At 36.4% G+C, this 26,643-nt stretch overlaps 1 protein-coding gene across 3 annotated transcripts in view; it reads left to right on the top strand.

Moving 5' to 3' along the window:
* Positions 1-4,892: 4,892 nt before the first annotated feature.
* The window catches only part of DNAH14 (dynein axonemal heavy chain 14), a 202,746-nt gene continuing 180,995 nt past the window's right edge, over positions 4,893-26,643 (top strand). Inside the window, exons 1-8 of one of the 3 annotated variants that reach the window (XM_074316462.1) lie at positions 4,893-4,969; positions 8,330-8,471; positions 12,615-12,762; positions 16,146-16,276; positions 18,947-19,099; positions 20,250-20,362; positions 23,419-23,481; positions 25,605-25,749. In XM_074316462.1, coding sequence (XP_074172563.1) covers positions 4,893-4,969; positions 8,330-8,471; positions 12,615-12,762; positions 16,146-16,276; positions 18,947-19,099; positions 20,250-20,362; positions 23,419-23,481; positions 25,605-25,749 — 972 coding nt within the window. Of the gene's footprint in view, positions 4,970-8,329; positions 8,472-12,614; positions 12,763-16,143; positions 16,277-18,946; positions 19,100-20,249; positions 20,367-23,418; positions 23,482-25,604; positions 25,750-26,643 lie in introns of those variants that run through there. The other 2 variants (XM_074316463.1, XM_074316464.1) reach the window with 2 other exon arrangements.

Below are 26,643 nucleotides of genomic sequence, written 5' to 3'. Positions count from 1 at the left end.
TACCAAAATGATTTTCCCTTTTTTGAGTGATATTTTTCCTCACCTTTAATACTCAAACCCTCTTAACGAACAGCTTTCCAATGATTCAAATTCATACTCAAACTTTATTGTGACATGATGGATGATTATATATTCAAGCTTATTAATATTGAAAATGGGAAGTTTGTTTGTCTAAAATGAAACACAGTCTTAGATATAGCAGACCTCAACAAATCTCTGTTGTTTCTCTTCTGTGACCCCTACCGAGAAATACAAAGAAAGGGACCCATGTATTTTTTTGTGCCTAGCTCAGCGCCTGGCATATAGTAAGTGCTCAATACATAGTTGTTGAATGAGCGAAACCTAGGACATTCACTTATTAAATTTTTGTAAAAAAGAGGCATTTTCACACACACACATTTCCATATATAATCTTTTACTAACAGCTGAGGCTCTTAAACGATAAGTTTACACCCACAGGTTGGAAAATCTTAAACGTAAATCACTCTTTTCAAAGTTGTCATGAGTCACCTGTTCTGCAAAGTCACTCATTCTCCCGCCTTTAGGCTACAACTAGGTAGGCATACAGGTGGTTGGTTAGACTAGGGGTTTTAACTTGTGCTATATATCTGACCTGCCTTTAGTGCATATTTCTGGGCTACACTGTGCACCTCACCCCCTTTCCAAAGCACGGTCAGTGTCACAGCCCTTGTCACGATGCCCTCGCTGGGTTGGGAAACTTGAAAGACACGCGGTGGCCATCTTCTCACTTGCAGGATTGGTTCTTGCCCCGCCCACAATCCCCAGCATCCATTGAGCGGCCTTGGGATCCACCCCCAATCCCGGCAGGCACTGCGGCAGCACCGGCTTCTGGCGTTGCAAGCCGTGTGCCCCGCTGTTTGGTGGGGCGGTTACAACGAAGAGGGATTGGGGACCGTCACGGTGGGGCTGTCCCTCAGCTGTCCCGCTTGGTCGACCTCGTTTGGCGCTGTCCAGCGTGTGTGGGCCAGACCTTCGCTGCTGGGCCCGAAGAAGGACCGAAGCAGCCGTGGGGCCACAGCGCTGCAGGTAGGGACGGCCGGGGAACCTCTTTGACCCCTGTCCTTTGGTCTGTTTGCCGAGCCTGGTGGTCGAGGGCCGAGGATGGACAGGGCCAGGAGGGCAGCTGGGTGTTGGCCTGCTGGCTGAGTGGAAATGGAGGGCCTTTTGTTTCCTGATTTGCGTATTCACACAGTGGGAATTCGGGCGCATCTTCCAGGCACCAGGCGTGACCCAGATAAATTTTCCTGCCCTCAAGCAGCTTCCCTTCTTAGTGCAGGCTTAGCTGCTCTTTATCGGGCCAAGTGAGCTGTCTTCTAGTCCTAGATTAATGAGTTTGGCTCTTTTGCAATCGTAAGTGAGTAATGAACTCTGAAAAACTTTGCCACTATTTAGTGTGTAATATAAACCCACACATATATGTATACACAACACAAATATAGGTGAGTATATATGTGATTTAATGTAGCTACAGCTTCTAATGAGTTAATATATTGAGTTTCATTAATAATATTCCTAGAAATTGTACTTGCATTCATGGGATAGGCTCCATCTGCCTGTCTGTCCATAGATACATACCATATTTTGCCATGTATAATGCGCACCCCTGATTTTTGGCCAAAACTTTCGGAGAAAAAAATCTTTTAATTTTGTAATTCAAATTTTTATTTGTTTACATTTAGGTACTTTTCTTTGGTATTATAAAGGAATTTTAGCATTTATTTTTAAATATATTATGGTACAAGAAATTTTTTTTAATTAAAGTTTGTTGGGTGACAATTGTTAGTAAAGTTACATAGGTTTCAGGTGTACAATTCTGTAATACATCATCTATATATCGCATTGTGTGTTCACCACCCAGAGTCAGTTCTCCTTCCATCATCATATATTTGACCCTGTTTACCCTTTTTTAGGACCCCCTTCTCCCCCCTACAAGAAATTTTATGTAACAAATAATTACAAAACACAAGAACAGATACAAGGTACAGGAAATTTTATGTACAGTAACAAATTTACAATATTGACGCATCATAGAAGGCCAAGAAGCATCATAGAAGGCCAAGAACTCTTCGTTGTTGCAAGTTCTTTGTAAGTTCAACAAAATTAATTACCGTATTCCAGGGTATTATTTTGCATTCAGATATTGTTATTGCTTTCTAGAGTTACATTTTTAACTCATAAGTATAGATAAAAGAATTTAAAACATTTATATAGTTACGGAATTAGTACTATCCATGTATAATGCGGATCCGTATTTTTGCATCAAAAATTTGGGCAAAAAAGTATGCATTATACATGGCAAAATGTGGTATGTCACATATATATCGACAGACATTGTTGGATTTGATTTGCTACTATTTTATTTAGGATGTTTGCTTTTATGTTCCTAAGTGTTACTGTCTATACATTTTTCTTTTGGTTTATTGGGAATCATTGCTATTTTAGTGTCAAGAAATGAGTTCGGTAGCTTTCCTTCTTTATTTCTGGAAGAGTTTATATATTATAAGGATTTTCTCTTGGCGTGTTTAATAAAGCTCACCTGTAAAACTCGTTTGACCTGGTGTCTTTTACTTTTTGGGTGAGGGAGAACCTTTCGAGTACTGGGTTTTTTGGGGGTGTTTTTATTGTTTTTTGTTTTTTTTCCTTCATCAGTTTTCAGTTTTACTGATTTGATCATTGTTTGTTTTCTATTATATTAATTTCTCCCCTTTGAGCTTGTTCATTTTCTAGCTTCTTTATTGAACACTTACTTTTTTTAGTGTTAAAAAAAAAACATTTAAGACTTCTAAATATTAATTTCTGAGTTCTAAGAACTGCTATAGCTGCATCCAGAGTTGAATATGTGATATTTTAGTTGTTGAATGGTTCTAACTAGTGGGTAATTTCCATTTTTATTTTCTTTTCAATCCATAATTGTTTTTACTTAATTCTATATTTAAATGAGTTTAATGTTCTTACTATTATTTTCTTTATTACCATGTGTTTTGCCTTCATCTCTGTGTTGGTTGGGTTTATTATCGTGTATTTTTTTTACAAAATGGCTTAATGCGTATATCGTTCCTGAATTTTGCATGTTTGAAAATGTTCATTATCTTCATACTCACATGAAACTTGGCTCTGTATAAAATTCTTAAGCCTCTCTTTTTTTTTCTTGGAGGAAATGATCTGGTCTTTGAATGTTGCTATGGAGAAGTGTGAAGTTAACTTGATATTTTTCACTTGTCTGATAGGGAAAAAAAGTAACCCATTTGATTTTTTACACTGCTTGATTAATAATGAGATTGAGCCACTTTTCTTATGTTTATTGGCTATTTGATGGTAATGATGATAGCATGAAAATATGAGCCATTCCAAAGTTGGAGCAGATGTTGCAATTAACTAGACTCAATTGTAGGGGCTGGCAAATGATGAGCCATCAGTCAAATCTGGTCTGCCACCTGTTTTTATATGGTCCACAAACTAAAAATGGTTTTTACAAAGGAGTATTCCCAACCAATTTGATAACAGGTAACACTTTGAATCCCAATTAAGTGACATGTTATCCCCTCAAAAGAATTCTATTTTTCTCATTAATAGGCCTGTGGTTTTAAAAAGTGTACTCATTATTATCATATATTGAATTTCATCAATAAAACATCTGTGGAAATTTGTGTTCTCTTTTGTTATATGAATTCCTCTGTAATATCTTTGATTTTGCCTCCTAGCACACAAGCTTGAACTATTTACTCTCTGTCCTTTTTTCAGAAAAATTCTGCTGGCTTCTATTGCAAATCCAGAATGTATTTGACTCAGGGATGCTTTTTCATCCAGTGGGAGCCTCCCTCAGGATCTGGTTCTTCATCTTATCTCGAGTGTAGGCCCCAAAGTTACATCCTTCAATTCTTGGCCACAGTGAAGGATCCTTTCATGGCCACGCTTGATATTCTTTGGGTCCTGATTGGAATTTCTGCACGCGGAGTCTCATCCCTAGATAGACTTTCCTACCCCGATACTCTAGTTGTCTGCTTCATATCTGATGTAGCGATTCCTAGATTCCTATCATTTCTCTTCTAATAAGAACTACTCTTGCCCCTGGCCTATTTCTGTCTGTCTTATTTGATTTGTCTGAAGCTTGTTCACTTGCCACTCAAAGCTTTTCTTTTTTCTTTTTTCTTTTTTTTTTTATCTTAACATTGATTCTGGGCTAGACTTTTGCCTTAAAGTCTTAGAGTATGCTCATCTTGATTTGGAGAATCTCTGTATCGTGTTCGATTTCCCTCAGTAATCAGAAAGAGACCCTCTCATTTTTATATTTTAAAACCCACTTCCTTTTGCTGTGGTCTGAGGGATGCTGGCAGTCTACCGATGGGGCCCTATTAGTGCTTAGTGAATGGTGAAACGAGTTCAACAGTTCAGACTGCCAGTGCTATTGACTCTGCTGAGTTCTTTCTGATGATTTTCCCTGAGGAGATGATCTTAAAGCATCACTATCTTCAGTATGGAATTTAAGGTAAGTTAGAATTGTATTAGGCTGGTGCACAGGTAACTGCGGTTTTTGCAGTTATTTTCAATCTTTTCAACTGCAGTTACTTTTGCACCAACCTAGTATTTATAGAAACTCAACAATGTAAGAAGGAGAAAACTGCCTTAGCGAGGAAGGCAATAGGCAACACAGACTGTCCTGAGAACGATGAGTTAACATAGTGAAAGGTCTGGAAATTATATTATGCATAAGAAACACTTGAAGGTAATGGGGATATTAAATTAAGCCCAGTGAGAAGGTGGGAACTATATATGCAGTTTTGAAACCTATAGTCATAGCTGTGACATCATCTTCTGTATTTAAAAAAATTTTTTTACAGCCCATTACTTCATAGTTTTATTCAGAAAAAAATATGGCGACATATATACCCACTGATGCAACAACAATAAATCAAGACATGAACAAGGAGAAAAACAACACAAAACCAAGGTAAAATAAGATATAATAAAATAAAAATTTCAATAATATATGGCCAGTGGTACTTCATTCTGACAATGAGAAATGTAAAGTGTCATATTAGGACTGGATGAGGGTTCTGGAGTGCAGAAAACCTTAGTTTTTTGGGGAGTGGGACCTGACGAGAGGCAAATTAACACTGGATGCTGGCTCCTTCCCCCAGACTGACCTTAGATATGCCAAAAAAGTGAAAAAGAGGTTTATGGTTATGTGAAAAACAAACGCTTTTATAAATAACTCTTGGGTGAAAAGAGGAGACCCCCCCTAAAGGAAATTAGAAAAAACTTAGAACTTAATATATAGTAAAAGAAAGAAAAAAAAAGAAAGCGGAAAGGAAGGAGTTTAATCTATTGTATTAACATGCAAAAACTGTGATAGAGCTAAATCAGTGTTTAGAGAGAAATTTGTAGTCATAAAAACTTATATTAAACAAAGAAGGCTGAAAAATTAATGAGCTAACAATCTACTTGAAGAAGTTAGGGAGGGCATACTGAACAGAATAAACCCAAAGACGGTTTTAGGAAGGAGATAAAGATTATTGGAACTTAACAAAATGGAAATCAAAGATAAAATAGAGAAAACCAACGAAGGCAACTGTTGTCAATAAAATTGACAAACCTTTGACAAGAGTGACCAAGAAAAAAAAAAAAAAGAAGTTACAAATAGATAGGGTTGTGACACTGCACAACTCCAGGAAGTACGATTCACAGTGTATTCTCGTTACATATCGCCTCCTAACACATAAACCCCGGGGGCCACACTTTGAATGATGTACCATATTGCAGTGCATGCAATGGCCTCGTAACTGATATTAGATCAGACAGGGGAGATAAGTACAATAGATACGCGATTAAAAAGATGAACTGTTTCATGGCCACAAGTTGAAAACTTACACAAAATAGGAAACTTTAAAGAAGACGTAAGTAAACAAAATAGACTCAATAAGAAATAGACAAGATGAACTGTCCTTGAACCACTAAAATTGCTGAATTCGTAGTTAATCACTAACACCCCACAACCACTCCTCCTCCCTTCCCATACCACGCACATCAGGCACAGACAGATTTGGAGTTTCTGAGTTTCTAACAGATTTACAAGTTATAACTGAAATTCAAGAAATAGATAATTCTCGTCTTATACATACAACTTCTACAGAATAGAAAAAGAGAAAATAGTCCCTAACTCAATTTGTGACAATAATTTATACAATCTTCAAAGTCAGTTTTATTCATGATCTTAGAAGCAAAACATCCTAAATAAAACATTAACCCACAAATTACAGCAGTGTAGAAAAATGGGTGACATGTCAAGATCAAATTGAGTAGTTTACCTCAAAAATGCAAGGTTAGTTCAACTTAGAAAATCTGTCAATATCAATCACCGTTAATTAGAGGAAGAAAAGCATTTAACAAAATTCTATGTCTTTAATGATAAAAACTCTTAGCAAACTACTTGATTAATGGCATTTATGAAAAACCTAGAGCAAAAAAATCATATTTAGTACTCAAGTGTTCCTTTTAATTCAGAAAAGCGACAAAGATGCTCATTATTACCGCTTCTATTCGATATCCTATTATAGGTCCTAGGGCAATAAGACAAAAAAGAAGGGAAAAAAAGACAAAAAGAAAAGAAATTATAGGGCTTGAAAAAGAAACTGTAATCATTCATAAATAATGCAATTGTTTACAAAGAGAATACAAAATTAAAGTTTTATGATTAAGTGAAATTAGCAAGACTGCTAGATTAAAATCAGTATATGCAAGTGAATTACATTTCTATAGTCCAGCAATAGATTAAATATGTAATTAAGTGATAACTACCATTTGTAATAATGAAAATAAGGTACGTAGAAAAAATTGTTTTTAAACTGATGTCTTTGACCTTTATGGAGAAAATTATAAAATTTAATTGAGAACGCAACAGAATTCATATAGAAAAGCAAAGGGCCAAGAATAGGTAAGCACTCTTTAAGAAAAAGAAAATGTGGGAGTCTTAACTTACAGCTATCAAAACTATAGCAATTATAGCAGTGTGATATAGAAACAAGGTTAGATAGACACATAAAAATAAAGGACTAGGAACAGATCGTTGTATACATTTTGAGTGATGATGGACTTGGTGTTACAGGTCAGTGAGGGAAAGGATGGGGGTGTCCAAAAATGGTGCTGTGACAGCTGTATGTCCTTGTGAGGAGGAGAAGAAATCGGATCTGCCCCTCATACCGTACCCCAAACTCAAAGATTTAAGGACTTATGTATGAATTACAAGACTTGTGAAAGGCAAAACTTTATTAAGAAAAAGTATAAAAGAAGTTTGTCATCACCTTGGAGTAAGGAAACATTTCTGATGACATAAACAACACAAACCATACTGACAAAGATAGATAAATAAGATTATATTAAAGTTAAGAACTTCTGTTTATCAAGAAATTAAAAAGATAAGTCCAAACCAGAAGATATTTTCAAAACACGCAAAATCACAAAAGATTACTATTTGAAATGTGAAAAGAAATCTTAAATATTGTTAAGAAAACAGTAGACATTTCAGTACAAAAATAAATAAATAAATAAAGTATATGGATAGAGATTTTGTTGAAAAAGAAACTGTTCAAGGTGTTTATAAACCAAATGGAACTCACAAAATGCTCAGAGGAAAAGGATTTAAGAATACCTAATAAAGCTAGCTATAAATAAGTTCAAAGAAGTTGTGCTTTATTTGTCTTTGAAATATTGCCTGCTTATTCATATGACTAAATGTTTTTGTTTAATATACCAATGGGTTGTTTTTTTTCCCACTGACAAGTATATGTGAGGATCTACAGAACCCTGAATTTCCTCTGCCTTGTAAAAATGCGGTCCATGGCCTAAGTCAATTATAGGCAGTGATTTTAGATTCTGTTCTTATGAAAAGGTTTTTCCAACACTTAACAAAGTAGCCAGCTGGCTAATGTATTGTGAAAAGATGTTGGTTTTAATCCTGATATGGGTTTTTGGTGATTGCCTTTGTTATTTTATAAAGGAGGGTAATATATGAGTATTGAATTTCAGAAAATTGTATTCTGACCTTATTCTGCCACTGACTTAATTGAGTTACATTTCTTCATCTTAAAATTAGATGAACATTCCTAAGTCCTTTCCAGCTTTAAAATTTCAGATACACTTAGGTCTGTTTAGCATTTAAATCGACACTTGATGACTCAGGTCTGCTTATCAAAGTGCCCATCAAAAATTGCTTAAAAGGATAGATGTTATATTGTAAAGTGCAGAATAAAGATTTAAACTTTAAGCTATGGAGAATGTTAACCGTACTATCTTATTTTCTTTGTTGTACTAGAATTTTAAAATATGAAGAGCAAATTTACGAATATGTCACACCATCAGAGAATCAGCCAGCTGAAACAACAGAAAAGGAAACGTTGAAATATAAAACATTTAGTACATTTTCTGCACCCTCAAAGTCAGAGGAAACAGAAGAAATTTATCAGGATGATTACTATCCAGGCATGCTGTTTATATTTTCTTTTATGGAAATGGAAAGAAGTTTTCTTAGCATTAAATTAAGAAAACACATACTTTCAAAATGCGAGGTTTGGTACTTTACTAATTTCATTAGTCATAGCAATTGGCAGTATTTTCAAATACATACCTTGCGTTTTAAAGGGAGCATAATGTAAATACTGATCGTAATATTAAAAAGAACAGTGGCCACCACCAAGAATAGTTGACATTTCTATAGCAATTTCCAGTTCAAATCACTCTCTCATGTGTATCATCTCATTTTTTATCCCGAGGTGAAGACCCTAAGGGCAGGCCCGTGGTCTCTAGGTCCCCAGGGCCCCTGGCGATGTTGCGACTTCCTTTGGTGCTCATGTCTACCACATGGTGACACTTCCACATACCTCCATGTTTTTAGTCTTCCTTCTCCCTATCCCAAATCCTACCATTTCCAATATGTAGTTCTTTAACCACATAGTTAACCACAAGTTCTTTAACCTTCCTTTTTTATCCAGCTCTTATATCCTCACTGTTACCAAGATTACTCTTGGCTCTCCAGTCTCGTCTTCCTGGATCAGCCGCTCTGTTACGGGGAGATTTAACTCCATCTTCCCATTTCTTTCCTCTGCACCTGGATTGGCAAAACTTCAACTCTAAGCAATGTAATTGTCACTTTTCTCTGCTGTAACCCTTGGGGTGCCAAGCCATTGTGCAGAAAACTTACACAATCACGTCAGCTGGTTCTTTTTCCTAATTCTGGGTCTCTAGCGGCAGTGGGGCCCTCAGTGCTGCGTGGTATCCTTTTCTGTCTCCTTTTAGCTTTTCCCTCCCGTTACTCACAACCTCTGTTTAAGCTGTCCCACTTTCACTGTTAGCCTCTCTTACTTGACTGTGCATCCTACTTTATAAAAATGAAAATGAAAAATAGAGGTCATTAAATGGAAACACCTAACGTCCAGCTCCCCGGGCCACCTGCAGCACGTAGTTGTCTCAGGGCGTAACTGCCTGCTCTCCTCTGAGGTGAATCCCACCGCCTCAGTTCTGGAGCTCCGCCTCGGCTACCCGGGGCACCTCAGGACCTTGGCATCCATCTGTTATCTTCTATCTCAGCTTCCTTTTTACCATGTGATCCAGCCATTCCACTTCTTGATATTTATCCAGAGGAAACGAAAAGATACATTCTATCCCATGTTCACTGCAACATCATTTATAAGACATGGAAACAACCTGTGTGTCCATCATGGTGAAGGAATAATAAAATTCTGATACACACACACACACTCACACACACCACAGTGGAATATTAGTCATGCAAAAGAGGGACATCTTGCCCTTTGCGACATGGATGCACTTAGAGGTCATTATGCTAAGTGAAATAAGTCAGACAGAGAAAGACAAATACCATATGACAAATAATAAAAGGATACCAGGTGAAATCTGAAGCAAAGAAACAATACCCCCGAAATCATAGGTACAGAGAACAGAGTGGTGGTTGTCAGAGGCTGGAGGTGGGGGTAAGGGCAGGCAAAATGGGTGAAGGTGGTCAAAAGTACAAACTTCCAGTTACAAACTAAATAAGTCATGGGGACGGAATATACAGTATGGGACTATTGTTAATACTGTGTTGTAAATTGAAAACTGCTAAGAATATAAATCTTAAAAGTTCTCATCACAAAATTTGTAACTGTGGTGAGGGATTGTAACGACTTATTGTGATCATTTTGCAGTATATACAAATATCAATTATTTTGTTGGATACTTGAAACTGATATATTGTTATTTGTCAGTTTCAATAAAAAAGGAAGGAATGGTCTAAAAGTATCAAAGAACACTGATGATTCAAGTAAAATGAGGACAGGAAACATCCATTGGATTTACTGACTGGGATAGGATATGGTCACTTGGGTGCTGTTTTCGTGGAGTTCTGAAACCTGAGAAGTGGATAGTAGATGAAGAAATAGAGTAATGATCATTTGGAACTCTTCTGAGAAGTTTGGCTGTGAAGAAAGACAAGCTACAGACTGCTAATGAGAAGGAGATATGGTCTAGGCATAGATTTTATTTAAGGTCGGAGCTGCTTGGATATGCAGTAGAAAAAAGGAGTGGTTAACAGTGTAGGCGTGAGGGGTTGGGGTCTAATGAGGACAACATTAGTTTCGGATGGAAGGAGAAACAGCCCTTCATCAGTCAGTAGGGCAGAAGGGAAGGACAGGTGCAGATGTGTGGTGGTTGGCTTATGTGGCATGGCAAGCTGAAGGAATTCCCATCTGATGCCTTTTATTTTCCCTGGAAAGTAGGGAATGGGATCAGTTGAAGTAGAGAGATGAGAAGGGAAAGGCTTGGAGATTTAAGGAGCATGTACAAAATCTGAAATAGCCATTTAAAAATCCAGAAGAGCAGGTTAAGCAGGTAAACTAGGATTTCAGGTTTGTGTTTAGTGTCTGTTTGTGGTTAATTAAAATGAATTTTGGAGGTTATGAGCCCACCCATTTGTGAGCCTTCCTGGAACAGCCCTGGGCTGTAGGATGTAGGCACAGAGACGTAAGAGTTGGATTCATCCACGGCTGGTGTTTTGCCATATAGACGAGACCAAAAGGAAGGACGAGGTTGGGATATTGGTGAGAGTGTTGTTGAAAGACAATACCATCTCAGCTGGATAAACAGAAAGACGGGGAAAAAAATAGAAGGATGATGGATTATCAGAAAGTAATGGGGCAGTGAACTGGAGGTGCTGATGGTCAAAACATGGTGATGTTGGGATTAAGGAAGCCGGGAGGATAGATGCCAACAGTGACAAAGCACTAGGGTGGAATCTCGGGAGCCGTTGGTCGAAGTGGACGAGATGCGAGATGCGAAGGTGTCTGCACAGTGGGGGAGAGGGGCATAGTATCAGGCAGGTCTTAATTCATGAACATTTAGTCTCCCGGAATCGTGGCGGATCTAATATGGCGGGAGTAGGCCCTCCTTGGGGCCAGGGGTCCAAATTGAGTGACCAGGCAGTTGGTGGGTGTCAGCGAAGAGTGAAAGAGTATGTTGTGACAAAAAGGCAGAGTAGGATTTCTTTTTTTTTGAAGAGGGCAAACTGTAATGATTTGGAAGTAGCAAGTGGGGAGTAAGGAAGAAAACAAGCCCGCTTTCCAGTCTTGAGGTATATGGGGTATTGGGGTGAAAATAACCACTACTTGAGAGGATTGAATGTAACTGATGTCTTTAGGAAATAAATAACTAGGTTTCAGTTAAGGCAAGGAGGTGGGAAATCTCTTAGGATGGATGTTAAAGATAAAGGAAGGTTTTCACAATTACCTCACAGAAAGCTTTCTCTGAAGCCCACATTTTCTCACTGTGATCTCCTAAACAGCCTCTCTCTCTCTCTCTCTCTCCCCCCTTCCCCTTTTCCCCCTCTCCCTCCCCCACCTCCCTTCCCCTTCTTTCTTCATATTGGCTGTTTCATTTGCACTCGTTTTGTTTTGGTTGTAATTATTGTGTCTTATCACCTATTTGATTGTAGCTCAGTGCCTTACACTATGTAAATATTTGTGAAATCATTGAGGAGAAAAAGTAAAATTTATTTGCTCTTAAAAAAAAACCTTATTTTCAATAATTTCCCCCATTCTTCTTGTTGAAAATCTACCTATCAGGTAAGTCACAGAAAAAATATGAGAAATAGGCCCTATGTTACTTTCTGCACTTGTATCTAAACATTTTCTGGGCTCAGTTACCAAATTAAAGTTAATAAAAAGGGTTTTGTTATGTATTGATTTCACATTAGGATTCATATTTTAAAGATTTATTGTAACAATAAAATCAGTAACATTTACCTTACTGAGAACTTACTATGTGCTTTAAATGTATTAATTAATTGAATCTTTGTAACACCCTATGAGGTTCTTACTGTAACAATCCTCATTTTAAAGCTGAGTAAAGTAAGGCAGTCAGGTAACTTACAAAGTAAATCAGAAAACTGAGTGGTAAAGCCTGTCATTGAGCTTGGAACTAAGGGGGTTTGACTCAGAGCCTGTGTAAAGACTCTAATGATCAACCATATGGCTCGGTGTGTGGAATTACCATGACCTTACCTACAGCTCATGCTGGTTATCCAGTTAATAAGGGTTTGATTTTCAGACTACCTTCAAGAAAATAGAACTCCACAAGAGGTACTTGCTCCAGAACCAGTTCTCCAGAAGAAGAAAGAAAAATCAAAGGAAAAAAAGGACCAAGTTCATGCTTGTCTAAAAGCTAGGAAAAAACGTCTTGTGCAGTACGATAGTACAGGTAAGTGGGGTTACTGGCCCAGCTTGTTTAGAAGACACTGCACTTGCCCAAATTATTCTGTGGTGGGTGCTTATGTTGGACACTGATTTTAGAAGAAAGAGTCTTGCTGCATTTTGTGTTTGATTGTTCAATAATTGTTAAATTTTAAAAATCTTTTTGAAAACTTAAATTTCAACAGATTTAAAAATGTACAGAGACTGCTCAGTGACTGTCTTCTTAATTAAGGACTATCTCTGAAGGTTATGGCTGTTGAACTAGAAATAAGATTAAAATATATAGTTTTGTTTTATCCTTTTAGTGAAACTTTATGGCATTGTTATATTTAATAATGTTACATCTTTGACATAGAGTTTAAATCCCCAGATAATTTATTTAAACAGCTTTTCCTCCACTAACGTTTTCCAGTTTGTACTTTTTTCTATACCTATACTTTATACTTGAAATTCTTGTTTTAAGTTTTATAGGAAAAACAAAGCTTTTCTGTTTTTCCCTGAAATACCCTGGGCCAAGGCAGATTTATCACAAAGCCATTGAAGCTTAAACTTCAGGGCCACTTACTTACTCAAGCTTCATTTTTTTGAGAAGATCCTCAAAATTCTAAATGCCTCAGAGAGCACAAAACTTGTGTGGGTGTGATGGTACCACACCTTTGTCTAATCCCCGCCCCTGGGTGTGGGCAGGACCTGTGACTGGTTCTAACCAATACAATATGGCACAGGTGATGAGCTGTCACTCCTGTGATTATATTACATTATAGAAGACTATCTTGCTAGCAGACTCATTCTAGAGCCTCTCTCTGCTGGCTTTGAAGAAGAAAGCTGCTATGACTCCTACGGCCACAAGGAAATGAATTGTGCCGACAACCTGGAAGCAGATCCTTTCCTAGTGAGCTTCCAAATGCAAATCCAACCCCAGCCAACACCTCAATTGCAGCCTTTGAGACCCTCATAGAGTGCCCAGTTAAGCCCTGTCCGTACACCTGACCCACAGAAATGTGTGTTGTTGTAAACCACTAACTTTGTAATGCAATTAGAAAACTAGTACAATTGATCTCATGGCAGCAAATGCAGTCACTGGGGCAGTGCATTAAGAATTCTTAGTATTTTGTCACATTGTTCTGTAGTGTTTTGAAACTGGCATCAGTGTAAGAAAGAGCAACAATTTAGGCTTAATGGCTGCTGGATAAAGAAAAACAATCTGATCCTTTAACAATTACATTTCTTTAATTTGGTCCTCATTTAGCTTCTGTAAACCCATGAAGACATAGACTGGTAAATCCTGAGTACTTAGGATTTTTAAAAATTATGAAAAATTTCAAATATAAAAGGTCGAATAATTTAACATATCCATTTACTCACTGTGTGGATGTAACACATGTTAACATTTTATCCTTTTTTTAAAAAATAGTTGTAGTAGGCAGAATTCTGAAACATCCTCTGTTGTACACACCTTGTAGAATCTCTCCCTTTGAACGCAGACAGAACTGTGAATGCGGGGGAATATCACTCCTCTGATTATGTCATTTTATATCACATTTTTGAGATGTAATTAATTAAAGCTCCTCATCAGTTGGCTTTCAGTTAATCAAAGGGGAGATTATCCTAGACACACCTGACTTAATCAGACCAGCCTTTAAAAGACATTCAGAAACAGTAGCAGATGCCATCCTGCTGCCTTTGAAGGGACAAACTGCCATGGTGTGGAGAGGGCACATGGCAAGGGTCTGAAGGTAGACTTCAGGAGCTGTGAGCAGGGTCTGGCCAGCAGTGGGAAGGAAATGAATTCTGCCACCAACCCAAGGGAGCGTGGAGGCAGTGCTTTCCTAGCAAAGCCTCCAGATGCGGGTATGGGCAGCCAGCATCTTGATTTCAGCCCTGTGAGACCCTGAGCAGAGGACCCAGCTAAAGTTAGCTGGACTCCTGAGCCATGGAAATTGGGAGATAATAAATTTGTGTCGTCTTACACCAAGTTTGTGGTAATTTGTTATGCAGCAATATAAAACAAATACAAAATAGAATGGTACAGATAGCTAAAGCCACTCCCCACCTTTTCCTTTCCCTGTTCTCTTGCCTCACTTACCATTAGCTAACAACTCTGTTGAAATTGGTGACTCTCTTCCATTTATGGTTTTATGTTTTTTCTATATTTATAGTTATCCATTGTTGTAGTTAAGCATTTTGTCCACATATTCTGTAACACTCCTTCCTTCCAAAGGTGGGGCCCTGTTCCTCTCCCTTTAAGTGAGGGCGGGACTTAGTGACTCGATTCTGATAAGTAATGTAGTGGAAGCAATAGTCCTCAATTCTGCAAAATAGAATATGGTGGAAGTGATGGTGTGTGACTTGTAAGACTAAGTCACAAAAGCCACAGTGGCTGCTTCTCCTGCTTTCTCTTCCGGCTCACTCTCTGGGGGAGGCTGGCTGTCCTGTGAGACTTAGGTGGCCCGATAGAGAGAGGTCCTTGTAGTGACAAACTGCAGCCTCCTGCTAATAGCCGTGGGCGTGAGCTATTGTGACAGTGGTCCTGCTGCCCCAGCCAAGCCTTGGGCCATCAGACGACTGCAGCCCTGGCCAGCATTTTAAAGCTTATTTCCACACTTAAGCAATTGACAAGGCCCAGACTAGGGTGAGACAAATGAGGTGCCCAGGGCACACAATTTAAAGGCGAGCTTACTCTTAGGGTCATGCAATGCCTCATCCAGGTCTGACGCTGTTTTATACAGCAGCTTAAGTCTCATTTAATCCTTAGCAAAGAAGTTGTTTGATCAGCCAGTGTTTGTGATTTCTGGAGGCCCGGAAATCTTGAGCCGCTTCATAGCATTGTTGGTTTTGCCATCATGGCTTTTGGTATGCTGCTTCTCCCAGGAAGCTTAAGGGCTAAGAGTACAACCTGTAGAGGATGGTGAACAAAAGCCAAGAAAAGAGAATGTTTCAAGTAGAGAATCTCAGCTGCTAAGAGATCAAGAAAGATGTGGTCTGAAAGCTGTCTATCAGATGAGTATTCTTAGGAAGAATATTTCCGTCTTACATAGTCATCCCTTCTTTTCTGGTTCTATTGCCTCCCCACCAGCTTAGAGGTCTTTATTAAGAAAAGCCTAAATGGTTTTTGTTCTTCCATTGTCTCTTGCTAACTACCTGCATAATTGTGGAATTAGGTCTTTAGTGATATCTTTCTTAAATGGAAAAATATTATTCCCTCTTTCTCAATTTGAAATGGAATTTTAAGCTATATTTTCTCCTCTAATTATATAGTCTGTATAAACTTGAAGTATCAGTTACATTTAAATTTTTTCTCTATGTAGAAATATTGTTACACAGTATCTTTAAGTGATGCTCACGTTCACACTTACAGGATCTTTTTTTTTTTTTAATGTTTTAAACCAGAACCAGAGGATGATGATGTGATGAGACATATTATTAGGTTAAGAGAAAAGTTTGGTTGGCAAACAATATTACCACAGTATAATTTGAAATACAAATCTTCCAAAACTGCAGTTCAGAAGATTGTTCTAAAGGTATTATTCCATTTTATTCAGTTATATACTATGAAAGTTAATATTTGAAACTGTCTTTGTCTTTATTTCATTCATTTCAGGTATTACATCAAAATCAGATGTTATTATATTAATATCAAATTATAGTCTTGTTTCATGATAAATACTTATGAAAAGTCTTTGACATCATTTCATTTCACTTATTTAAAGAACAGAGAACAGATAAGACATCTGCCTGAAATTTGAAACTGCTCTTATGTTCATGTTTATCAATTATTTTTGTGGTTTAAAAAGAGATACTAATGTACTTCTGTAACAGTCTGTTATTCTCTTATTCGCTGTTACCTTCTGTCTCATCATCTCTGTGTTTCCTTATGCTTTCCGTTTGATCCTTACCCATTAGCTTTTCCAGAGAAATTGTATCTCGCCCAGGGTCACATGACCAGGGGTACAACCTGTGATGAGAACTCAGGTCTGCCTTCTGTGACCTCATGTATTGCAGGTGATCTAAGGTTGAAAAGGACCATCTATCTCTTCCTACCTTTAGATCCGGGATTCTCAGTGTAGTTCCCACGCAAGGCACATCGGCATCACATTGGAACTTATTAGAATCCATGTTTCCACCTCCACTCAGACCTTCCGAATCAGAAACTCGGGCTGGAGCCCGGCAAGCTGTGTTTTCTTAAGCTCTCAAAGTGATTCCTGTGCATAATTGAGAGTAACTGTTCTAGACCAGGGATTAGCAAACTTTTCTGAAAGGGGTCAGATAGTAAATATGTTAAGCTTTGCCGGCTGTACGGTCTCTGTCGTAGACCCTCGCCTCTGTCATTGCGGTACTAAAGCAGCAGTTAACAATACAGACAAACGGGGGTGGCTCTGTTCCAGTCAGCTTTGTGTACAAAAAGAGGCACCTGATCCTGGCCGGAATTTGCTGGTCCCTGCTCTGTTACTGTGAGGATAAGTGGTCTTTCGGTTATTGTTCAGAGGCAACATTAAAGTAAGGCAAAGTATATGCATAATGGAATCAGATTCACCCAGTTTTAAATCTCTATGTGTACGCTTACTGTGTTATTCTGGGCAAGTTCCTAACCTCTCTGCACTTTACTTTCTTTGACCTTGAAACGGAGATAGTAGTGCTTAGAGAGCTGGGAAAATTAAATGAGATAATGCCTGTGGCATGGTGCCTGGCAGATAGTGGGCAGAGTAGTTAAAAGGAACGATAGCTGTACATGAGCTTAGTATCCTTGGACTCTCTAACAAGGTGTTTCATTTGTGGAGAAAGAATTGAGAATATGAAAAATGCTTCTTTTTAATTAGAATAATTTAATTGAAAATATATAATTGTTTGCTCATATTCTTATGCTTCTGTAGTTGGATTATTTAATCATATATATGAGTATGACCCATTTCGAATATTGTTTGTCCACATTAAGTTTCTAGTAACCTCAGTTTTTCTGAAACAATTTAGAACAAAATTGCCTCAAGTGGCCAATAACTATAACAAAGCTCCTGTACGATACATCAGTCAGTGCTTATTTATTTCATTTGATTTGCAATTTTTAAACTTGTTTTCTTAAGGTTTCTAGGTGCACAATATATCAGAAGTCAAAATAAGAAAGTGAAACAGCTGAGACAATTGAGAAGAAACAATAAAGTCTTCAAGGAAGACAGATTTTTTTTTTTTATGAAAAAGGGAAAACTGGATCTAAAATTTTAAATTAATGATTAGAAACTAGTTACTTCAACAGCTTCTGAAGGCATAAATAAATTATAATAAAGAAAACTGTAATCAAATTATAGTATTCTTCTATAATAAAATTCTTCTATAATAAAATTATAGTATTCTTCTATAATAAAATTATAGTTCTTCCAAAATAAAATTTACATATCCAGAAAAGACTAAACTTTCTTATAGCGTTTTCATCAATAAAAGTTAAAAGTTTCAAAGCTAAAAGAAATAAATTTCACTTAAAATGTCTCTTAATGTAGAATGTCTGATTTCTCAATAAGGCCAGGTAGATAAAGAAAGAGACATTATAGTATGTTGCAGAAGCTCAGAACATGGGTTAGAATCAGTCAGACTTGTATTAAATCCCTACTTTGCCACTTCCTGACTTTGTGACTTCTCTCAAATTACCTAACTTTTCAAAATACTAATTTCTGCATCTGTAATGAGATTAAAAAGGTCTAACTTTAATCTCTTAAATTTAAGAGATTAAATTTAAGATATTCTGTGATTGTACATATACTTATTAAATATTTATTACTTAAATATTTGCTATTGTTATTGTACTAGACCAACATCATTGTCAAAATAAATGATAAGTTTAATATGCTCAAAAGGTTTCTGGTGTTGGCAGACAAATTTACTGGAAGTGCAGCATATAATGTAAAAGGTATGTTGTCAAGTTCTTCGGGTTAAGCATGCATTAGTAAGCATGTAGATCAGTTAGTAAGCATGTAGATCAATTTTCATGAATGTTTTATCACATTATGTATAAGAATGAAAATTAAATGTATTAAATCTTAAGACTGATCTTGCTGAATTTTGATTAGACACAATTTGATGTTAGCTTTCCTCAGTGATATTTTTCATCTATATTAATGTTGCTTCAATTTACTGAGTGATTTGTTCAGCCATTTTGCTACTTAATTTGGTCAAGTTAATTAAAATTTTTTTTTTAACTTCAGAAACGTTTGGAAGATGATGGGGAATTTGTATATTGCCTTCCTCGGAAAAATCCTAAAGTCCTTTATAATCCGTATAATCTTCAGGTAGTCTCTGCCCACAGAGCTAGACATAGCAAAGAATTTTGGATTATTACTGCTTCATTTGTCTCAAAGGTAATAAAGAGTGGATGTTTTTAGTTTTCAGAATCATTCTGAAATGGAAAAGTATTACCCAATATAAAATTTAATTGGGTAAATTTATCTTTGTGTGTTTCTGACAAGCCTTGTCATTTGCGGAACAGTATATGTTTAAGAACCTCCTTGGGAGAAGAGAAAGTTATTTAATAGTGACGATTTTTCTTTTTCTTTTTTTTTTTATAGAGATTTAGCTATGAAGATTCAATTTTATGATTTTTTTTACCTCTTGAATACTTACTAATATTCAGTGTAAATTTTTAAAGAAAGAGCTAGAAAACAGGCATTTGCTGATATAACAAGAATTGTAATAACTAACAGAAAAGAGTATCTTCTCAGATTGTCAGAAACTTCACTGACAGTGTAGAAATCCCCCTATTATACTTCTACGTAGCACTTTGAGACTTACCACATTGTAATTACACAATTACTTGTCTTGATCATTTGTTCATGTCCATCTGCCTTCCTCTGCCCTCCCAACTAAACTCTTAAGTACCAGTGAGCAGGACCTCATCGGAATGAGGTAGCTGTGTGTGTGCAGACATGGAAGTCTCGCTAATGTCTGTATCAACTGAAAATGGAGGAAACAACTTCTATATAACCAAAAATATGCACATAAACACATAGTGCTGATATTGGCATACTTTCGTTTATGGACGAAATTTAAGAAAATGTTAACATTCGGATGGGGAGAGAAAATTCCTTGATGAAGGGCCTGTGGTTTTTGAATGTGAAAATAAGGCATCTGGGTCATGGGATTATTAGCCCCTTTGGAGCTGCTACATCCCTGTAGTTAGAATTATGTTCATAAATACTGCTTTTTTGAGAAAATGTGAAAATTATGGGACCCAAACAATGAATAGCTATTTGTGAAAAGTATCTCAGGGTGAAGAAGTTTCTCTTTTCCTGTCTATTGGAGACAAGAAATAGCATGAGAAAATGGCAAGAATAGAAGCAGTGTGTGAAGGGAAATCAAGTTTGGGTGTAGATGAGGTGCTGGAGGCCAGATACAGAAAAAGCTTAAAAGGCAAGTAGTTATGAGCCAAATGCATGCTTTCTTAATTTTTGAAAATAGCACTTTTTTTTTTTTAAAGAAAGAAAGTCATGTTTTTGTGCTTTATGTACGCAGGTTACCAAAATAGATGGTGAAGAAGACATAGAATACATACCTACTTTGGAGTGGCTGTTAGAAAGAAGATGTTGCTATTTATTACAGCAATTGAAGATATTTTACAATTTCCGGTGAGATGAGTGAAACTGAAACCAATTATTTGTGGTATGATCCTTTTGAAATAGGATGACAGTAGGTTCTACTAATGCCATATTTATGGGGAATTATAGAGGAAATGAGGTAGCCCATTAATGAAGGAAGCTTACCCGCTTAATTATTACAACTCTTAATTTTAATCTTTTTAGATAAATATTGTAAGAAAAAGATACTTTAAAGTCGAGCAAACTTAAATTAACTATAATGACATGAATTTACTTTTTGTTTTTCATTCCTTTATTCATTGAGTGAATATTTATTGAGTCTGGTACGAACCAGGCATTATTCTAGATGCCGTTGTACAGACCAAACAATTGTCCTACTCTCAAAGAACTTAGATTACAGTGGGCGAGAGAAAATAAAAAAAAACACATATATATGCAAAATGTCAGATGGAGATGAAATGTTATAAAGGAAAATAAAACAATTAGGGAGCTTGGGGCAGCTTGCTGATTAAGGTAATTGTTTAAAAATTTATCTAAGTTTACATTACATTACATTATGTTACATTATATTACATCACATCACGTCAGGATTCCTGAGACTCTGATCCTTCACAAAGTAGTCCCAGACTGTTGTTGTTTTAGTGTTTGTGTCTAGTTTCCTCTCTAATGTCTTTCTTTTCTTGTGATCTGCTGCTATCTGCTGGGGACTAGGAAAAGAGAAATTATATTTCAAATTGTTACATTTAATATTGTAAATAGTTGAAATAACTAAGACCTGAGGAACTTTTTCGTAGGCAAGTGAATGGATTTTGTGGCAGAGAAGTTAGTCATTTACTGTGCACCTTTTCTATTCCCCTGTTATGAGCCCTAGAGAAACAACCGTGTAAAAAATGCAAAAGGTCTCTGTACTTAATACAACTTACATTCAATGAAGGGAGATAGATAATAAGTAAATAAATAAGGTAATTTCAGATAGCGATAAAGGCCAGGAGGATAATAAAACAGAAACAAAACAAGTGTGTGTGTGTTTTGCTATTAGGTTGGTGCAAAAGTAATTGTGGTTTTTGCAATTATTTTTAACCTTTTAAATCGCAATTACTTTTGCACCAATCTAATACTTTAGGTAAAATGGGCAGAGAAGACATATTTAAGCAGAATCCTAAAGTATGAAAAGCGCATATCCATATGGGGTCTTGAGAGAGAATAGTTCCAAACAGACTAGCAGGTTGAAAAATTTTGACGCAGGAACAAGTTTGGTGTGTATTCAAAGGTAGAAATGGTGTGACTAAAGTATTGAAGAGGTTGGTAGGAGATGAAGCTGGTTGTTACCTGGAACCAAAGTGAAATGCAGTGGAGATGACAGAGTAACAGTTCTGAGAAGTTTATTTTGCAGAATATATGTGATAGTTGCTTCCCTATAAATTAGGCACCAGTAGTGAAGCTAGATGTTTTTGATTCTGGGTTATCAGCTTATGACATTGCCCAAAGTATTATTTTCTGTATTTAATGAAACCTTCCACTGCTATCCTTGCCTTATAATAAATCCTCAGGGTCCATTCTGCTCTCAATAATTTTCATTGAATAAACTTTTGAAACCTAATTGGAGCTAGGACAAGAATCATGTTTTTATGTGACCTCTGGCATCAGTAAGACCACAGTCAAAATGATTCATTTTCTTTATTTCTGTGAAGAAAAATGTAAGTTAAATTTTAGCCAGGTTAAAACTTGTAGTTCTATTTGATTTTTAAATTTTATTTTAAACATTTTCTGTAAAGCTTTTTAAATCACAATATTATAACAAGTAACATTTCAAATATAAAAATAAGGTAAATGCGAAGTGTTGATGACTTAAGCTGGTGATGCCATGTGTCTAACGCAGGGAAGACCTGAGTGTCATCATTAGCTTTTTACCCCCTGAGCCTTTCTGGACCGTTTGTTTCTGTGGCCTTGTGCAGACACTCTTTACACCATCATTGGTTTCGTTTGGGATCACCTGGGATTCCAGGGATCTTCTGGAATCCTGAGGTACCATGACTCTGAATTACCCTTGGTCTGAATTAAAGTAGGACGGAAACTTGTTCAGAATGCCTTTTCGGAGCCTGATTTAAGGTCAAGTGACTAGATTAATTGGAGGCATTTCTGATTTCTAAAGCCTCAGGTGTACCTGATGGAATGACATTATGGGATTTTTTGAACTGTTTGGATGGTTCCAGGCCTCCTTCAGTCTTCTTTGATTCAGAATCAGCCAGTGATATCACTAAGATTGGCCAAGGGCTTGGCCTCTTGGGCGCTCTTATTCCCACCATTTTTTCTTCCCCACTGGCTCTTAATGGCTACATACAGACTCGCACTTTGGCAAACAAGTATCACCACACGTCTTAGTGTTCTCTTAAGAGTGATTATTTTCATCAAGATGGAAATGCTATGGAGAGAGAGATTATGAGATAGGACTAGACTCGGCCCACAAGTGCCGAGTGGCAATATTTACTTAGAGAAGTTGAGGGAGATTTGCAGAAACAGTTCAACATGTCTATTTCGTGTGTGAAGGCTAAAGATGAGGAATAATCACCAGGGGAACTTTTCAATTCCTTCTCATGAAAGTTCTTTGAGTTTTTAAAATTACAAATGCATCTTTTTAAAAAACATAAGTATTCAATAATATCAAAATGACATTTTAATTTTTCACTTATCGTTACATAATGATGTCTGATCAATGTACTATTCATTACTGAAACTGAATCTTGACTCTTCCTGAAATATGAGTCGCTTTTAAAAATAGTGCACCAATAAATGTATAAAGGAAAAGAATGGATTTTTATAGTTTTTATATTTATTGGAATGTTACATCTAAATCGATTATGCATCTATGAGAATTATAATGACTTTTACTTAAATTTATGTTTTGCTCTATATTCTGTTGATCATTCAGGAGAAAAGTGATATGGTTTAATATTTATTTTAGATAACTCAGGATGAGTGAGATATGTTCTAGAGAATTTTCTAGTATTACTAAGCCTTTACTAAATTTATTTCATATGTAATTGCATGATTTATAAATATAGAGTAAGAAGTATTTTTCTTTTCAGAATTTTTAAAGCATTTGTTACTTGGAAATTGAATGTTAGAAGAATTAAGACAGAGAAAAGCAGGTACGTCTTGATATACTATATATTTATAAAAATTTCAAGAGGGAGCATTACTTTAAATATGTAGTTTGGAAGCAGATATAAGTTAATTTTCCCTCAGTGATTGGAAAGTCACATTCCATAACCTTTATGATTGAAGTTAACCCATTAATTTTTAAGGACTATTAATATTTTATATATGTTAAACAATGTTACATAACACACACACACTTATTATATGTCCCAGGATACCATTCTGTAGTGTGAAGAAATCACAGTGCTGTGAAGAATCTATGATGCGTTCCCTTGGTCGCTTGATCTAACTCGTTGCTTCTAAAAAGGGGAATGATTAAATAATCCAAGATAGTCGACAGTTAATTCTATTTTGTAGGCTATCCAGCAGCCAGGTTTTGTTATTGTTGTTATTGAACTTGAGATAATTGTGATTGAAATGCAGTTGTAAGCAATGATACAAAGAAATCCCACGTACCCTTTCCCCAGTTTCCCCCAGTGATCACATCTTGCAAACCTGTCGTACAATGTGACAACAACCAGGGCAGTGACCTTGATACAATCAAGATACAGACCGTTTCTATCACCACAAGATCCCTCTGTTGCTCTTTCGGAGCCATACTCTTTCCCTTTCACTCCTACCCTCTCCTTAACCTGTGGTAAGGACTAATCTGTTCTCTATTTCTAAAATTTTGCCTGTTACGTAAATGCAAGCATACAGTATGCAACCTTTGGCATTAATTCTTTTCACTTTGCATAACTCTCTGGGGTTGTTTTATGTATCAATTGATCTTTTTTATTGCTGAGTAGTAGTTCAAGATGTAAATGTACCACAATTTGTTCAGCCATTTACCTGTTGAAGTACATCTGTATGTTTTCCAGTGTTTGTTTATTACAGATAAAGCTGCTATAAACATTCATATACAGGTTTTTGTGTGAACATAAGTTTTCATTGCTCTGGAGTAAATGCTCAGGAGTGCAGTTGCTAGATAATTGCATGTCTAGTTTTTTAAGAAACTACTGAAGTGTTTCAGAGTGATTGTACCATTTTTCATCCCCACCAGCAATGTACTATAAACGATTCATTTTTTTCCACATTCATGCCACCATTTGGAGTTGTCACTATTTTTCAGTTTAGACATTCTGGTAAGTGGGTAGCAGTATCTCATTGTGGTTTTAACTTGCATTTCCCTAATGACTAATGATGTTGAATATCTTTACTTGCTTCTTTGGTGAAATATCTCTTCATGTCTTTTGTACATTTTCTAATTGGATTGTTTGTTTTTATACAAAATGTTGAGTTTTAAGATTTCTTTTTATATTCTAGATATGGTCCTTTGTCATACACATGGTTCATAGATATTTTCTCCCAGTCTTTGGCTTGTCTATTTTTTTTTAACACGAGTATTTATTTAGCATCTACTACATGCCAGGCATTAGGCTAGTAGTTAACTAGCTCCTTGAAACCATAAAGGAGCTCCAGCCTCACTGCTTTTCTGTCTGGGACAGGCTTTCTTGGGGAGACCTGGGCTTTTCCTCAGCAACTCCTCCTCGTTAGAGTGACATGCTGTCGCTTCCTCTCTGGTCTTTTCTCCTCCAATTCTGTCCTGCTGTTCTTTCCAGTGCTGTCAGAAGTGATTTGGCTCACTTTTGGGACCTTGATCAGACCAGTAGAAAGGGACAGAGAAGAAAAAAGGGCCCATCTTCTCTATTTTAGGTCATGGTTGGAGAACTTAAGAAATGGTTATTAATCTAGTTTATTTTTTTCCCTGTAATTGGGGGGAAAGTAAATTGGAGAAATTTATTTAAATTTAATAAGTAAGGAAAATATTCCTTTTGGGTATCGTGGTCTCCTATTTCAAAATTATTAGAACTCAGTGGCATAACAGGGTAACATCATCACTTGTTTCCCCTCCTATTTTGTTCTTACTCAACGCACCCAGTACCAAAACCTTGCCTTCAACATTATCAGTGAAACAAAACTGTAATGCTTACCAAGCTCTATCAAATCCATTTCAAATGGATAGATGTATTACATATTAACTATAGGCATATGGGACAAATTATACTAGTTATCTCTAAATTAACTTCATTTTGAAGAAGACGTAAGTCTGTGGAAATTTTTTAACTTTCAGGTCATTTTTGTACCACCATCTGTTTTGGGCTGATGAGTTATATCAGGGCTGTTTGCTTTACATAAAGGGACTTTGTGAAGATGCACTTAATCTCAAAAATGGAAATGAATATGAGGATAATCCATCTGCCATATGCCTTGTAAAGGTGGGTAGAAGTATACTACCATAAGCTAATATTGATATATATTAGCTAAGATATAGCTGCATAGGATATAGTGGCTACTTTACATTTATATACATACATACATATATATACATACATATATATATATATATATATATATATATATATATATATATATATATAGAGAGAGAGAGAGAGAGAGAGAGAGAGAGAGAGAGAGAGAGAAAGAAACACACAGGGTGGCCGGTTAGCTCAGTTGGTTAGAACGTGGTGCTAACAACACCAAGATTGCCAGTTTGATCCCCGCATGGGCCAGTGTGAGTTGTGCTCTCCTTAAAAAAACAAAACAAAAAGCAAAACAAAAACCACACGGAGTTTTAAATCAAAGGAATACAGATACCAAGATCCATAAGTAAACCATCCCTATGGGTGACTAATGTTCTCAAATACCTGCGAAGAACATTATTCCCTTGGGTAGTCCATTTTAATAGTTAACAATGTTCCTTATAAATAATTTCTTTCTTATACGTAACCTAAGCCTATTATGAGGCCCTTTCTTTATTTCCAAATGTGCAATATTATTTATAAATGATGAATTATCTCTAATACATAATTGATAGTAGCTAATCTTCCTTCAGTGTAGCATGCCAAGAAATTGTCATAAGTTGCAACTAAAAGGTTTTGGTTAAATTTATGAATTCTCCTCCTCCACAATTCTAAAAAAGGGTGACAGTCTTAATGAATGATTTAATTTAATTTATATAGAGTAGTTCTTTCAAAGAGGTTAAGTATATACAACTATAAATTTTAAGTGTGTAATACACAATTGACCAGGATTCTAGCAGCTTAGCCATTGTGTGAGGGAGACGCTAAAAGTGAAATTGATAGTTATCTAGTCTTAGAGGAATACTTAAA

Source organism: Rhinolophus sinicus, linkage group LG12 (genome assembly GCF_036562045.2).
Source record: "Rhinolophus sinicus isolate RSC01 linkage group LG12, ASM3656204v1, whole genome shotgun sequence".
Taxonomy (NCBI): Eukaryota; Metazoa; Chordata; class Mammalia; order Chiroptera; family Rhinolophidae; genus Rhinolophus; species Rhinolophus sinicus.
The sequence above is the reverse complement of the archived record's forward strand: the minus strand, read 5'-3'. Positions and strand labels throughout refer to the sequence as shown.